This window comes from Lissotriton helveticus, chromosome 3_1 (assembly GCF_964261635.1).
Source record: "Lissotriton helveticus chromosome 3_1, aLisHel1.1, whole genome shotgun sequence".
In the NCBI taxonomy this organism is placed as follows: domain Eukaryota; kingdom Metazoa; phylum Chordata; class Amphibia; order Caudata; family Salamandridae; genus Lissotriton; species Lissotriton helveticus.
The window spans coordinates 1,750,411,613-1,750,429,045 of NC_136061.1; the positions used below are offsets into that span (position 1 = coordinate 1,750,411,613).

Consider the following 17,433-nt stretch of genomic DNA (forward strand, 5'->3'; position numbering starts at 1 on the left):
CAAGGTCCTATTACACCTGTTATGTATAGGTTCTTACATTCCTTAATGCTAACGTACTAATATGCAATATGGTTCCTCTAGGCTTACATTCCGTGAATGTGCTAAAGTCTATGTTGCTGGGTGAAGTTACTAATGGATTATAATATGTTAAATGCTTTCCAGGGAAATGTACTAAAGAAATTATGTTAGACCTGGTACCTTGGCGTGAGTCTCCCTTCCACTTTTTGCTGATGTGCCTCAGATGTTTTGCTGGTGTTAGCTGCTCAGGGCACTGTGCCACTGCCAATCAGTGCCACAGGGCAAGTGCTACCTATGAAAAGTGTACATGTAATTGATTTCCATGATTGGCTTCTTTGGTTTACTGTCAGTCCCCAGTAAAGTGCACCAGGAGTGCCAGGGCTTGTAAATACAAATGCTGCTAGTGGGCCTGCAGCACTGGTAGTGCCACCCACAGAAGCAGCCTGTTAAAATGGGTCTAAGGTCTGCCATTGCAGAACCTGCATACTGGTACTGTCATGCTGGCTGGGCAAGTGCACACACTTGCCAGCCTCTAAACCTTCCCTTTACTTCATGTGAGACACCCCTATGGTAGACTCCAGGGCAGGGTGCATTGTAAGCACAAGGTAGGACAAGCCATGATGTGTGTGGCATGTCCTAATAGTGAATTACAGCCAATTTCGTTTTTCCCTGTTGTAAGGCTACCTGTTCTCATAGGGCAGAATGGGCTGCTGGAATTATTACACTCTATAATCCCAGCAGGCTCAGGGAACATGGTAGAAAGTCAAGTTGAGTATGCCTGAACTCAGAATAATAAAAATACTTCTTTTAGTAAAGTTTATTTTAATATCCTGTGTTTGCAAATGAAACTTTTAGAAAGTTAGCCTTTGCTTGCTTGACTATTTCAGCCCGCCTCTGCTAGGATGTGTATCTGCTGTCTGGTTTCTGTGAGTGACAGGGCTGGGGGATTCCAGGGGACTGTCTGGGCTGCCAGGTGGTGAATAGAGGGATTACCCCCAGGATAGGTGGGAGGAGTGCCCCTTGACTCTGAATAGGGCTGTGCTCTGCCACCACAATGCTGGCTCCACCTCCTGCGGAGCGTCTGATGTCCCTGCCCTGCACCCTGAAAGAAACAGCAAGAGGCTCAACAACAGAGTGCTCCAAAACTGGGTTGAACCAGGCTCAGGCCCCCTGGCCTGGAAAGACAAAAGAAACTGTGTATAAAAGTAGGAGCCCTGCTCCTAAACAGTAGATCCTGCTTTTGAACCAAGAAGACGCCTGTGCCTGAGGAGAAGGAACCAGTATAGCTGAAGGAGGAAGACTGTCCCTATTCTGGGGGACAGGCCTGCAGTGGTGACCTTGCTGCCAAAGGGGAGGAAGAGACCCTTTTCAAAGACTTGCTGCTCTTGAAAGTCTTGCTACTTTCTACAACAAACTTGTGCTCAAAGCGATCTCCAAGGGCCTGGAAGTGAGCTGGCCCCCTGAACCGAGCCCCATGACCATTGGGCTCTTCCCCCCACCCTTTTGCTGAGAGTTGCTGGACTGCCTGTGTCCTTGCCGCTGGAGCCGTCGCTGGATGTGCCTCGAAACCCTGCCTTCCTGAAGCCCGTGCTGTGCCGCCTGACTCCGTGTGGCCCCGATCCTCTCGAGCCGAAGTCCGCCCCGTAGCTTGACTGGGCCGCACCGCACCGTGCTCCCTCTCACCCCCGTTCGAGCCGCATTGCCACCGCATCCAAGCCGCCACTAACCAGCCAGCTTGTACCCCGCAAGGTACGGCCCGTACGCTGTAGCGTATTGAGCCGCACCGCACTCTCCAGCCCCCGAAGTCGCACCGCATATAATGGTTCCAAGTACCGCTCGGGCTGCCTACTAACGTGCCGCCCGCCGCTTCAAGGAACCAAGGTACAACGCGTACGCTTGAAGCGTACACCATCGCACTGTGTCTCCGCCTCCCGGGGCCACGCCGCACAGGAGAAGCCGCCCGGTTCGAGTCGTACTGGGCCGCTACGTGCCGCACTGCCGCCCCGTGATCCTGCCCGCAATAGAAGATACGGCTCGTACGCCACCTGAGTGAAATCCCGCCTTGGTGTTGACTCTGCCCGGGTACGGTGCGTACAGCTTAAAGCGCACCCCCCCAGCACCGTGTGATACCCTGCGAGGCCGTGCTGCACGCTAAGTGCCGCATTGCCACCTCTGTGGACCTTTGATTGTCACAAAGGATCGCCTACGCCCTGGACCCTCCGCAGCGCCTCCCGAAGTCCCGCTGGGACGCCCCACACCGCGGCGCCTCTCTACAGCCGGCTCTCTTTCAGGACAATGCCGAGGAACGTCTCCTTTTGCCCGCACTCCCCCACAAACCATCAGGTACTTTTTGTGCATCATAACCACGGGTGCCCGCAGTGGACCAGAGGGTCCGTGTTGTTGCTAACAATCCTCTTGCCTGTTTACCAGTAGAGGGCCCTCCCCGGGATTAAGAACTGCGCGAACCTGAGCCCAACGCTATTTACAAGAAAACTCTTTTGAATATAATATGATTGTGTGCATCAGAGATAACACGTTATTTATGGTCTTGTAATATGTCTGCATGAGAGTTACCTATATTTATATAAAGCATACATATTTTTATAAAGCACAGCCTAGTGTCCATTTGTGGTGGGTTAGTGTTATTACTGTATGTGGTCATAAATGCTTAACTCAACTAACGCCCTGAAGATTAGCCTTTTCTGCTCGTGCCACACTACCTAGAGGGTGAGCAGGGGTTATTTTTAAGGAGTAAGTCCCTTGCCCTGACTAGAGGAGAGGGTCCCTGTTTGTCACAAGTGCATAACTGAGCCAACCAGAGACCCCCAAATCTAACAAATTAGTATTTACGGCTTTACTGTGAAGCACTCGAATACCCTATAGGGTCTAGCTTGCGCTAGATAAAACACTGAATAACTAAATAAATACAAACATTTATGTATATAAAACCTTTATTAAATGTTCATCAACAAGGATGCCTGGATCCATAAAGTTCAAGGATTGTATACATTGGACACTCTTCTTCTCTGAGTGAAGGGATAAGTCTCAACTTGAAAGTCATGCAATGCAATAACTCTGTGCACTTTCAAATGTTAACATTAACAGACGTAAAACAAATAACCCTAGTCAGTCAACTTTAGGTTGCCTATCTTGACTAACCCTAGTGCACCACAAGCAAACTTGGCCTCATGTGAACACTCTCAATACATGGGCTTGGTTGAAATATGAAGATTCTTAATCATTTCAACTTGCTGTTACCAGCCTCCTTTCTCTATTCAACAACAGATGGTGCTCCTCTTTAACATAATGTTGAACATGTTCCACATATGTATGCACCTCATCACACACAGAATAATAAAAGCCAGCCATCATGTAGTGGCATTGGCCTAATAGAGGCATGGTCTTCGTTTTTTTTCCCAGCTCTCTTGGTGTGCATCCCAATCTTGGCCTCGGGATTCTTTGCATGCACAAGGTAAAAAGAAGCAGAACTTTAAACCTACCCTAGCCATCTAAATCTATATACAGTGCATGTTTTATTTTGCTTTACCTCCTTGGAACTTCATGTTTGATGATCCATTTTCAAGCACTAGCACCTTCATGACCAAAACTGAACAAGATGAGACAAAGTTGGCTCCCAGCCTAGTAGACATAGGTACAATCTGAGCAGAACTGGAGAAAATCAGGAAAAGAGTATGCAGCTTAGATAAGAACAATCCTGTGTGTGGAATGGTTACCCTCCTAATCCGAGCGAGTCAGAGATGGCAGAATCCTGCTTAATATTCAGCTACAACCTCAAGGAAGAATTTGTGGCATGAAAAGATGACACTGTTCTAGGCAGGCTGAAACTACCTCAACAGTGCAATCAAGTAGAGAGCAAGTTACCACTGTGGCTGAAGAGCATTATTACATTTTCAACAGGAAATCTCAGCTTATCAGCAAGAGCCTCAATGAATGTAGCTCAGTAAAGCTCTTAAAAGTATCTCCTCTATTTGAAGAGGCCAATGGTAAGCACAGAGACGAAATACAACTAAGCAGGAACATTAGCTAGACAACAAACAAGATTCCCTTTTAAAATTATGTGAATTTCACTATGACTAAAGGAATAATAGATGAACTACCACCAGTGAAGGGGTGAGAGGAAGTGAGTGTTTTAAAACATCTTCTGTTAAGTTACAAATTACTTGCAGACAGAATTTTCGAGCAGGCATAGATATGTCAGGATGAGGGCTTTATGTATTTTCTCTGGAGAAAGTACATTTTGATTACTTGCATATCACACATCTTCCACTTGTATGAAAATGCATTTTATAGCTCGTCAAGCTTCACTAGAATAAACCCTTGTCTTGAAGTGGATTGCAATTCTGATTTCACCACATTCTCTACAGGACCATCCAGTCAGTATCTTCTGCAGGTGTGACGATTGAAGCCTTCAAAAGCCAGTTTACCAAGATTAGGAGCCCTTGTACCAAGCATTCTCAGGTTCATGACAACAAAAGCCATGAATTTATTGCGCACTGATCAGTAGAACCAAATCCGAGGGGAACAACCATGGTGAGGATGGTGATGACCTATGATCCTGTAATGAAAAGCCCACTTCCAGACTTGCAAGGGCAACGTGGACCCTGGCAGAGACTATCTAGACTATCTAGCAGCAGGTTCCTTATCTTTTGAATATTAACCAGGCGTCAAACCGGAATTAGTAACTTTTAAACAGTATCTTTGCACCCAGTAGGTTGTTCCAAGTCTGCTCTGCATTGAGCTGTTTCGCTTTTGAAATTACGTGCTGAGTCTATATAGGCACCGCTCCTGAGTGCAGACATAAGCTGCTTCCAAGAATATCTGTCCCCCTCCAGACACAGAGCCCCAAATGCAAACTGATGTGACCAGTGTGCAGATACCTAGACTATGGATCGTATTAATGGGTGGAGTCCAACCACAGAATAGGGAGAATTGGAGGATCGGGGAGGAATCCGCCAGACACAGCGCTACCAAAGGTACGTAACTTGTTCTTCTGAGACTGCTAGCCACAGCCACAGATTAATCTCCTTTTTAAAAGATACCAAAGCAGCACCCACTTGGAGGTGGCTCTGTACATGAACAAACCAGAAATTCCTGCACGACCGACCAAGCAAAATGCCCCTTTTGTAGAACCTAACTGTCCAGACAATAGTGTGGAACTTATTGAGGGATGCCCACGTAGCAGACAGGCGAATGTCTAAGGCGCTGTGTGCCAACACAGCGGTAGCAGCTTTGGCAGTCTTTTTGGAGGCTGCTTCTTTTCGAGTACTTACCATTGTCTTTTTTCGCTCCAGAGAACCCCACAAAGAGCGGACTGTCCACTCTTTGTTCTCTGGTAGATCAATATAAAAGATTAGAGCTCTCTTGAGATACAAACTGAAGAGTCTCTGGTCCTCCTTAGAGGGGTGAAGCGGTGTATAGAATGCTGACGAGGTGATGTATTGATCATTGTGGAATGACATCACAATTTGAGGCAATAAATATTCCTGTGTCTGCAAAATCAGATTGTCTGGGTAGAAGGGAAGGCAGTGTACAGTAGGTTGGCACAAAGAGCTAGTAACACTGTCTTGAGGGTGGGAAGCCCAGAAGGAGCAGCTGTAAAGCAGCTTGAAGGAAACTAACATCAGAAACATAAGGACCAAGTTAAGGTCCCAGTGCGGCATGACAAAGGGAGAAGGAGAAAACAAATGTTGTAAACTTTTCAAAAAGTGCATAACAACTGGAGAGAAACGAGGGCTGGTCCAGCAACTGTTAAAAAAAATAAAAATAAAAAATAAAAAAGCTGAAAGGTACCCCTAAACTGTGTTCATAGCAATTCCTTGCCTGGCTAGGGATAAGACAAATAACAAAATGCAAGGTAACCGTGTCTGGAGGGGTGTCACACTGAGCCACAAATGTGTCCCAACAAGCCAGAGGCATATACCGATTTTGTTGAGTGGGACTTGGCTGCCAATATGACATCAACCAACTCCGGAAGGTCAAAGGTGATCAGAGGTCGCCGCTTAATCTCCAAGCATGAAGATGGAGAATGCAAAGACCCAGATGCAGAACGATGTCCTGTTGCAACAGCAGGTCTTTCTGGAGGAGCAGCCTGATAGGATGACAGATGCTCAAGAGAAGGAGTTCTGGATACCATACTTTCTGTGCTCAATCCAGAGCCACTGGGATAACTTGGGCACAGTCAGTCCTGATCTTCCTGAGAATTCATGGCAGGAGTGGTATTAGCGAAAAAGCATACAGGGTTTTAAAGATTCACACGAGGCAGAATGTGTGTCTGAGTGACAAACACCTTGGCAACTCCAATGCGCAGAAGTGCAAACATGGAGTGTTCATCCCCTTGATGATGGGCCCATAGAGACTGCAGATCCTACTGTAGAGCCTGCATTCGGCTCCTGGCGTGCTCGGCCAACAGGGTGCAGGAGCATATCAGTCCGCGCAACCTCAGAGTAGACCTCACTAAAATCCAGGACTGAGGCTAAGATTGGGATCATAACCTGAACTGTGTCCACAATAACACCAATGAAAGGGAGTATCTGAGGTACCACTTTGGCAGGTTGATTGTGAACCCTTAAGATGACAGGAGGTTTGCTGCAGTCAGCTGATAACTGCCTGGGGGGAGCACCTCTTAAAAAGCGAGTTGTCATGGTAAGGGAAAACTAGCTCCCCTGAAATTCAAAGAAGTGCTGCCACCACCGCTTTTGTGAACACACACACACACACGCACACGCACACACACAAAGAGCACTGGTGAGACTAAAGAGGAGCACAGCAAACTGAAAATGCGTTGTTCACACCACGAACTACAGTGCTGAAGGGACTGCAGAATGGATATATGAAAGAATGCATCCTTCTGGTTCAACGCCACCATCCAGTCTCCAGGGTTTAAGACAGATCAGACCTGGGCTAGTGTAAGCATTTTGAATTTCTCCTTCCAGTTGAAGGTATTGAGAGGGTGCAGGTCTAAAATAGAAGGATGACCTCCATCTTTTTTGGGCACCAGAAAGTAGTGGGAGTAACAACCATGTCCTACTTGCAGCGTGGGCACCCTCTCAATAGCCCCTTTGGCCAAAAGGGCTTGCACATCATGTTGCGAAACAGAGAGATGCTCCTCTATCAGTCGCTGAGGGAACGATGGAAGGTGTGAAGTAGAAAAGAAGGATAGGGCATCGTCCTTTGGAACAATTCGCAGAACACACCTGTTCGATGTTATGGCCTGTCAACCCAGCAAGAATTGTTGGATCCTGGCTCGCACTGGGTGGCTGTGCCCCGCTAAGGGAACCTAAAGGGGTTCAGCATGTGGGGCTCCAGGGGCTGTGGTGGACTGGGCGACCCATGGCATTGACCTTGATCGTGGAGGCAGTGAGCACCATGGCTTCGACCACAAAACTGCTGGGTGCCTTGTGGAGGTTGGATTGGCTAGTGGTATTGGGCACCTCTGCCAAAGTCGCAATAAAAGTGGTAAAGCTGATGAGGTTGGCGAAGTAGGGAAGATAAGCCCAAAGAGTGTACCGGGCCCTGCAATCCTTGAACCACTCGAGAATGGAGTATACCTTGCTCCCATACACGAGAGTCCCATCAAACAACATGGCCATGAAGGACAACTGCAACCCCAGACCCCAAGGTCGGCTCACATAAGGTGGTGGCTTAAAGGGGAAATCAACAGTTCTGAGGGAGCAGAGCAAGCAGAAGAAGGTGGTATTCGATCTGTTGCTCTTATTGGCGATTGCATACCCCAGATCCACTGTTTCCCTAAAAGGATAGTACTTCTGCATGGCCGTTCGGATGGCCTGCAAAGGTTGGTGCTGCTGAGACGGGCGAGCCAAGGAATAGCCTTGACATTTTCTGTACTGCTTATGGAACAACCTAGCTGTAAAAAATAAGTCCAGTGAGCAAGCTGTAGCTCTGCCGTTCTTGAAGCACATGAGAGAAGTCAGCCTTTTTGCCTAGGTGTTCATAATCAAAGGATATTTCAATAATAGCGTCTGGGACATTACAAGAAAAGTCTTACAACATCCTAGAATGTCGGCGTAGAGTGACAGCTGAACCCATCGATCAAGAAATAGTATCAGCAGACTCATGGCCACACTTCACCTGTTTGGAAGCATCCAAACCATCGTTGACCACATCTGACAAAGGATTTTTTATGCGGTCGAGAAGAATGACACCAATCAGCTTTGCCAGTTCCCATATAGCTGCAACATAGCAGCCTAGATGGTTGCTAATGTTCATGGTGAGGAGGGTGAGGCTGACAAGAGTCAAGAAGTTATCTCCCATATTCTCCACATTTTAAAATCGATCTCAAGGAGCCTGCAGAAAGCTATTCTGGTCCTCTTTTGATGCAGAACGTGACAATAAGAATGTTGGGACAGGGAGCAAGTTTATCATATTTTTTTCCTTAAGTGTGTCAAGCAGGGAACTGGGCCAAATTTCTCAATGAAAGTGTAATGATTTGGTGGCAGAGTCATCCTGGAGGGAAGATTAATCCGTCCCTAAAAGAAAAGATAGTATATATAAACCATTTAATTTCAGGGATTTTGTTGACTGCACAGTTAACCCTTCCCATAAGCCACACAGGAATCATTTCTCTTCCCATCCACATATCATTGAATTCAAAAGTTTTTAAATATTAAACATTTACCTGAAAAAGGTGTGATGTTCGACACAGACCTTCCACAACCTCTTTGCTGCCTTGTAACTGGGTAATTTAAATCCAATTGTACTTTCATATTGCTCCTGCTACAAAAGAAAAAAACATCAGTAGTTATACTGCTGATAAGGGATGTTTAATGGTACAAGAGCTCTACCAAAATGACTACAAAACATTTTGTAACATCCATCAGAATACAGGAGATGGGATGCTAGAGAATTTTAATGAACCTAAACTTCAACCACCCAAATGCAAATAAGTTTCAACCATTTGCAGGAGGAGTACATTTTTACACAGTTTTACACAAAAACGATATAAACCCATCTATTGCCCTATTTGCATTTATTTTTAAATACGGGAAAAAATATGCTTTTTGGGGCGATTCTGAAAACCATCGATCTTGATTGCCAGTCCAATAGTTGAGGAGGCTGATAGGAAGAGGACTTAAGAGGGCATAATGTTTCCTTACGAAGCTTAAAAACCTGCGTATGTGCATGTGTTCGTACCAATGGCATTGATACATTTTCACATTAGTGCAATGTTGCACTATATATTGTATAATATATTTCTATTTATAGTGACACACCCCTTCAGACATTTAGGCAGTGCTGTATATCAATTAAATAAGTGTGAAAATACTCTAGTCGTAGTTTTATTTTTCACAAAACAAAGTAATGTGGCTTAACAGGTACAATGAGCAGAAATTAAACTAGTATAGAGAAAAACAAAGTTATCAAAAAACATTAATAACATAAAATCGGAGTCTTACTATTGATTTAGCATCAGCCAGATCACAGGTATTTTCATGGTGTTGTAGAAAATGTATTTGAGCAAAGACCAAGTGAAGTGTTTATTGACAATTCTTTTATGTTTCATTGCACCATTCCATAATGACATACACCTTATGCATGGCACTAACTGACAGGACGTATTTACGCAAAGAAGAATCAGCAGTTTGTTTTAATAGATGATCATCCAAACAGCTCAAATCTCAACTACACTACCTCCGTATCACGATATAGTTTACAAAAAAGGCTAAAATATCGTGTAAAACATTACATCTTAAACGCACATGAATACAACAGAGACCATGTTGCACAGCAAGATTCTAAAAATTACCCAGAGCAAATAAAACGTTAAGTTTCCTTCCTGAGGGAAACTGATGACAAGAAAATCATTCCCCTAACTCCTCCCAAGGAGCAGCCCTTAAGAACGTATTGACTGCAGAACTCAAAGTGGCGGTTTAACAACACGAGGTTACTAAAACATGGTTTGGGACCCAAACTAGTCAATACAGGTCGCAGGCACCTGTTTTTCAGCAAGTTCTAATAGCCACTGAAAATTGAGACATTCATACATGACTTAACATATGTCTAGGCTTGTAAAGACCAAAGATGAGCGTTCACTTCAGGAAGCATAACATTTCCACAATCAGATCAACCCTAAAACGAATTATTTATGTACCCTCGTAGCTACAAAATACATAGTTCAAATAAGGTACAACACGGGTTCTGTGCATCCAAATAGAGTAATCTTATTTGTGTTCTAACAAGACGAGAGTAAAATAAAGTCAAAATCTTTTGCTTGCACCGGGATACGATTTAATCTGGAGGACTGGGTAGTATTCCAGATTACAAACGCTCATATTCCTGCAAAGATAACAATAACTGGGATCACATAAGCATTCTTCCGTTTTATCATCTCGCTGAATAACAATCTGGTCATGTGAGTGCAGGGATTACTTAAAATTGCTAGCCAAAGAAACCAGTGTTACACTTAATCTTCTCACCAACAAATGACAGACCTAGTGGTAAATAGCAAAATTCTGAGACTATGTGGGCAGTCCCAGGATTTTCCTAATACAACGGTTTCCTCAGATGGAAGAGAAAGTCCTTGACTAAATCACACATAGCAGCACCACAGGCTTCAATTGGAATAATAATTGTTACGTGCACCTCATGCAAGGAGGCTATGGAATTTTACCAGTGTTTTTTATCATCAAAGATCACACATCACTGGTAGGAGAATGATAGATTTTTCCAGGGGTGGCACATCCCCAATGGCGCAGGAGTGTCGCCATACTAGCTCAGAGCAAGCAGGTGAAAAATGAATCGATTACCTAAATCATTCTATTTTTCATTTGCCGCCTCTGAGCCAGCGCGTTCAGGGAGGGGAGGGGCTGGCCGAGGCTTTGGAGGGGGAGGAAGAGTTCTGTGTGTACTCTCTAAGTGCGCATATGTGTTTGACCGGCGAAACACACATATGCACTTAGGTTTCTCCAGCCCGGCTGCATTGAACAGCCGGCAGGAGAAACTCAACAGACTCTGAACTGAGCGTATTTTCAGCCCGCTCAGACCAAACCCCGAGCTTCTCTTATAGCATGAGAGCAGCGTGGGGATTGCCCAGTGTATGCTGGGAGCCTGGGACCAGGAAAAGAACAAGGAGGCATGACGGGGAAACGGCCGCAGCTCCAGGTAAGTTGTTTTTAATTTCTTTTTATTATTAAGTTGAGTGCGAATTGGTGTCTTAGTGTCTGTATTGGGGAGCATGCATATGAGGTGAAGCATGCAAGCGAATGGAGCATTGTTACGTGTACTGCAGCCTGTGGGTCTGGGTATGTCAGCTAGTGAATAAAGTGGCCTTAGAACGTTGTGGACACATTTGATTTTATTAAGGTAATCTGCAACAAAATGATAGCCCTGGTATAGGTTGATACATTGTAGGCATCCTTTGTTTTATTGTGGGCATTCCCTGGCATATAGTGGCAATCCCTGGCATGTTGTTGCGATATATGGGCATATGAGGCAGATTCTATTCATAATTGGCAGTAGGGCTTTGAGGACTCAAAGACCGAAACAAGCTGATCTTAAGAAAAAGGACAACCGTTTGTGGGAATTCTGTTTAATCACCCTGAAAACTTTGCATTTGGAGGCAAAATGTCTGCTTTCAGAAATGAGGCAAAAATTGCTATTTTTCTTTAACATACTTAAAGCTGATTCATGCTGAGTTAAGGACACGTATTAGTAGAATTCAGGACTGGACTGACCGTAGAGGGCACCAGGAGTTTTCCCAGTGGGCTGGAAGGGTGGGGGCTGGTTTTCGAGCGATGGGAGGCCTGTTTTGTTACTGGGGGCCAGTTTTGCAGCAGTGTTGACATATTGACCCCTGTAACAAAAGTGGGCAGCAGTGCTAAAGCAGCCGGTGGCAGCAGTGCTCCTCACTTGCAACTTCCCCTCCACCCCCGGTCGGACCAGCTGTATTGTCAGGGCTGGTTTGTGTTCCCAATCCGGCCCTGTCGAACAAGTTACTTACCTTCGGTAACGATATATCTGTAAGAGACATAGATTAGTTATAGATTACTTACCTATAGAATTACCCAGAGGTGTCAGGCTGGATCCAGAGACGTTTTTCGTCAGCAGTACACCTGTGCGTCGAAAGGTGGTGTCGGTCGGCTCCATGCTCGTCGTTGGCGTCGTGGTCACAGGGATGACGTTGCGGTAGCTACTTAGACGCTGCCTTCGCGTGCTGACGTCAGTTCTTTTACATGACATTCCACGCCAGAAGAGCAGACCTATGCAAGACACTGACCGTTGGTGCATAAAACTAGGTCCCTGAAAGGGATTCCCTGAACCTGGAAGTCAGTTTGCAGAATGGGGAGGATGGGTGGGGCGGTAAGGAATCTATAACTAATCTATGTCTCTTACAGATATATTGTTACCGAAGTAACTTGTTCATCTGAAAGAGAGACAATTAGTTGTAGATTCCTTACCTTAAGAAAAGATACCAGAGCAATACCAACCCTGGAGGTGGGTCTCAGAACCAAGTTCACACCAGAAAGTCCTGGAGAACAGAACGGCCAAAGAAGCCGTCTCTCCGGACTTGGCTGTCCAGGCCGTAGTGTTTTGTGAATAAGTGCAGAGATGCCCATGTAGCTGCCCGATAGATGTCACTGAGGAGGAATCCCTGTCCCAAAGCAGTGGTAGCCGCCGCCCTGGTGGAATGGGCGCGCAGTCCCACTGGAGGCTCCTTCTTTGTCAAAGAGTAGCAACCTTTAATGCACCAAACAACCCACCTACAGATGGTCCGTTTGTGCACGGCCCGACCTTTTTTGGCGCCCACGTAGTCAACAAAGAGCTGGTCATCCCCCAGGATTTGCTTCGTGCAATCCAAATAAAATGAAAGGCAATGTTTTGGATCCAGAAGGTGGTGCTTCTCTTCCTCCTTAGAAGGATGCGTAGGTGGGGAAAGTGATGGGTTGATCAATGTGAAAAGAAGTAACCACTTTGGGAAGACAAGAGAGTCGAGTTCAAAGGACAACTTTGTCCGGATGAACTGCCAGAAAAGGAGGTTTTGAAGAAAAACCCTGGAGGTCACTCACTCTGCGAGCAGAGGTGATGGCAACCAGAAAGACAGTCTTTAAAGTGAGAAATCTGAGAGGAAAGTTATGTAGCAGCTCAAAAGGAGCGCACATAAGATAATTAAGAACCAAGTTCAAGTTCAACAGAGGCATTACGAAGAAACAGGAGGAAAAAGATGAGTAATGCCCTTAAGAAAGCGACTTACAACAGGGGACTTGGAAAGAGAAGGCTGATCAGGAAACCTAAGAAAGGCTGAAATATAGCCCTTAAGAGTGCCCAGAGCAGAGCGCTGCTGGGCCAAAGAAAGGAGGAACAAGAGAACCTCAGAAAGGGGATCCACAGCCTTTGCTGTATACCATGCCACAAATGTGTTCCATCTGCAGGTGTGTCTTAGTGGAGGGACACCTGGCTGCCAAGATAACATCACAGACTTCGGGAGCAAGGTCGAAGGTTGGCAACTGTCGTCGCTCAATCTCCACGCAAGGAGGTGGATGCTGGACAGACTCAGGTGGAGGACCATCCCCTGATGCTGCGACAGAAGATCCTCCCGAAGAGGCAGTCTGATCGGAGGATCGATGGCCATGTATAACAGCTCGGGATACCAGACTCTTCGTGCCCAATCCAGAGGCACAAGAATGTCCTGGGCCCGGTCGCGCTTGATCTTCTTCAGCACCCTAAGCAGAAGTGATATAGGCGGAAAGGATTATAGAAAACCTCAACTGCACTCGTGACGAAAAGCGTTGCCTAGCGAGTGCCACCTTGGAAATTCCAACGCGCAGAATGGCGAACATTGAGCATTCTCTTCGGTGGTGAATAGATCTAACCACTATTCCCACTGCTGAAAGAGACCTTGCACCAACTCCAAGTGGAGACGCCATTTGTGATCCATCATGCATCTGCAGCTGAGTTCGTCCGCCCTGGCGTTCAGTGAACCCGTCAGGTGTTGAACCACCAGGGATATGCCCTGATGTTCCAGCCATGTCCAGAGGCAGAGAGCCTCTTGACATAGGGTCTACAACCCCACCCCACCCTGTTTGTTGCAGTACCACATGGCGGTGGTGTGGAAGGAATGCTTTTAGCGCAAGACGGATCGCCCGGAGCTCCAGAAGGCTGATCTGAGCACGGACTGCGCCAGAGACCAGATGCCTCTGCTCTCCGCCTCTCCCATGTGGCCGCCCCACCCCAGAAGTGATGCATCTGTCACCACTGTGAACTCCGGTTGGGAAAGGGATCTGCAGTTGACCCAATCCTGGTTCGTTAGCCACCACTGCAATTGTCGTGCAGTGCCCGCTGAGATCTGAATGCAATCGGACAGATTCTCCTGATGCTGTGCCCACTGGAACTTCAGGCCCCACTGCAGAGCCCGCATATGCCACCTGGCATGATCTACTAGCAGGATGCAGGAGGCCATGAGGTCCAGCAGCCTCAGGGTCATTCTGTCAAACCCGGGATAGAGACTGAAAGATCAGAATCATAGCTCGAATAACCCGGACTCGCTGCTCAGGAGGAAAAGCCCAAAACTGCGTCATGTCCAGAAATGCTCTGATGAAAAGGAGCTTCTGAGAGGGAATCAGGTGTGACTTTGGCACGTTTATAGTGAACCCCAGCGAGTGCAGGAGGTTCACCATAGTCTGGAGGTGGGAGACTGTCTGGGGCAAGCCAGCCTTCAACAGCCAATCGTCGAGATAGGGGAAGGCTGGAACGCCTGATCTGTGCAGATGAGCTGCGGCCACAGCCATCACTTTCGTGAACACCCAAGGGGTGCTGGTAAGGCCAAAGGGGAGCATGGTAAACTGAAAGTGCTCGTGGCCTACCGTGAACCGCAGGTAATGCCGGTGGGCAGGCAGGACAGGGATGTGCAAGTAAGCGTCCTGCAAGTCCAACGCTACCATCCAGTCTCCAGGGCCGAGAGCAGACAGGACCTGAGCTAGCGTCAACATTTTTAACTTCTCCTTCTGGAGGGAGCAGTTGACGTTCCTGAGATCCAAGATAGGACGCAGGCCTTTGTCCTTCTTGAGCACCAGAAAGTAGTGGAAATAGCAACCACAAACTATTTCTGGGGTAGGAACTCGCTCGATAGCTCTCTTGGCCAAGAGAGCCGTAACTTCTTGTTGGAGAAGGGCCAAATTATCCTACGACATGCGATGGTACGGAGTTGGCATGGATGGAGGGGTAGTCTCGAAAGGGAGGGAGTAGCCCCTTCGGACTACCTGCAAAACCCACTTGTCCAAGGTGATGGTGCGCCAGTGGGGGAGGTGATGGCGAATCCTGCCGCCCACTGGCGATTGGTGGCCCTGAAAAGTCGGACTAGGAGGGTTTGGAGGCTGCTGCAGAAGGGGCCCTGGTGGACTGGCCTGCTCGCTGGCCCCCAGACCCACCATGGTGGGTCCCACGTCCCCGGCCACGCAGGGGCTGGAGAGCTTGCTCAGGCCTGTGGCTCTGGGCGGAACGTGGCGGGGCACCCATTCCCAAACCACCCCCTTTTGTACCGCTTTTGGCCGCCATAAGTGTGTCAGGGTATGCTCAGACGTGCGTCCCTTGCTCACTTTGCCACTGGATTCAAGCAAGCCGGGCTGAAGACGGCTGGAATGCCAGAAACCGGTCCTCGGAAGCTTGTTTCCGGTCCAGGGAAGACATGGTGTGGCAGTTCGGGCTGGACTGTTCCCATGAGGCACAGGGTCAGACTGATTTGCATATAGCCATGTCTGAACTGGGGTGGCAGAGTGGGCTAAAGAACGGTGATGGATTAAACCCAGATCTTTTGACTGGGTGTGAGTGTTTGATTGATTCAGATGCTCCGTCCATCACCACCCCCTTTTGTACCGCTTTTGGCCGCCATAAGTGTGGCAGGGTATGCTCAGACGTGAGTCCCTTGCTCACTTTGACACTGGATTCAAGCAAGCCGGGCTGAAGACGGCTGGAATGCCAGAAACCGGTCCTCGGAAGCTTGTTTACGGTCCAGGGAAGACATGGTTTGGCAGTTCGGGCTGGACTGTTCCCATGAGGCACAGGGTCAGACTGATTTGCATATAGCCATGTCTGAACTGGGGTGGCAGAGTGGGCTAAAGAACGGTGATGGATTAAACCCAGATCTTTTGACTGGGTGTGAGTGTTTGATTGATTCAGATGCTCCGTCCATCACCACCCCCTTTTGTACCGCTTTTGGCCGCCATAAGTGTGGCAGGGTATGCTCAGACGCGAGTCCCTTGCTCACTTTGCCACTGGATTCAAGCAAGCCGGGCTGAAGACGGCTGGAATGCCAGAAACCGGTCCTTGGAAGCTTGTTTCCGGTCCAGGGAAGACATGGTTTGGCAGTTCGGGCTGGACTGTTCCCATGAGGCACAGGGTCAGACTGATTTGCATATAGCCATGTCTGAACTGGGGTGGCAGAGTGGGCTAAAGAACGGTGATGGATTAAACCCAGATCTTTTGACTGGGTGTGAGTGTTTGATTGATTCAGATGCTCCGTCCATCACCACCCCCTTGTGTACCGCTTTTGGCCGCCATAAGTGTGGCAGGGTATGCTCAGACGTGAGTCCCTTGCTCACTTTGCCACTGGATTCAAGCAAGCCGGGCTGAAGACGGCTGGAATGCCAGAAACCAGTCCTCGGAGGCTTGTTTCCGGTCCAGGGAAGACATGGTTTGGCAGTTCGGGCTGGACTGTTCCCATGAGGCACAGGGTCAGACTGATTTGCAAATAGCCATGTCTGAACTGGGGTGGCAGAGTGGGATAAAGAACGGTGATGGATTAAACCCAGATCTTTCGACTGGGTGTGAGTGTTTGATTGATTCAGATGCTCCGTCCATCACCACCCCCTTTTGTACCACGAAAGGGAAGAAAAGCAGACTGCACAGGATGGGTGGAGTGGCCCAAGGACTTGGCCGTAGCCTGGGAGTCCTTGAAGCGCTCTAGCGCGTTGTCTGCTATGTCACTGAACAGGCGACGACCATCAAAAGGCATGTCCAACAAGGTAGCCTGGACATCCCCGTAAAAGACAGTCAACCTCAGCCAGGTGTAGCGTCGAAGGGCTATCGACGTTAAAATCGTCTTGCCTAGCGAGTCGGCAGTGTCCAGTCCACATCTTATGGTAAACTAGGCTGCGTCTCTCCCCTCAGCCACTGCACAGGAGAGCACGGCCGGGGCCTCCGGCACTGTGGCAGCACCTGCGCTACTGTATCCCACACCGATCGGGTGTAAAAGCCCAACAGACATGCAGTGTTCACCGACCGCAGTCCCAAACTGGAGGAAGAAAACATCTTTTTCCCAAGATGGTCCAGCTTTTTGGATTCCTCATCAGGTGGTGCGTTAAGGAATGCGCTTTTGGATGTAGAGGCTTGGACCATCACGCTCTCAGGGGTGGGGTGTTGGAGGAAAGACGGGTTGCCCGGAGC

General features: G+C 47.7%; 1 protein-coding gene across 6 annotated transcripts in view; it reads right to left on the bottom strand.

The window, feature by feature from the left end:
* The window catches only part of LOC144823747 (protein 4.1-like), a 960,864-nt gene that overhangs the window by 277,913 nt on the left and 665,518 nt on the right, over positions 1-17,433 (bottom strand). For all 6 annotated transcript variants that reach the window (XM_078682548.1, XM_078682547.1, XM_078682545.1 and 3 more), the window contains exon 10: positions 8,675-8,772. In XM_078682548.1, the coding sequence (XP_078538674.1) occupies positions 8,675-8,772 (98 nt within the window). The remainder of the gene's footprint in view (positions 1-8,674; positions 8,773-17,433) is intronic.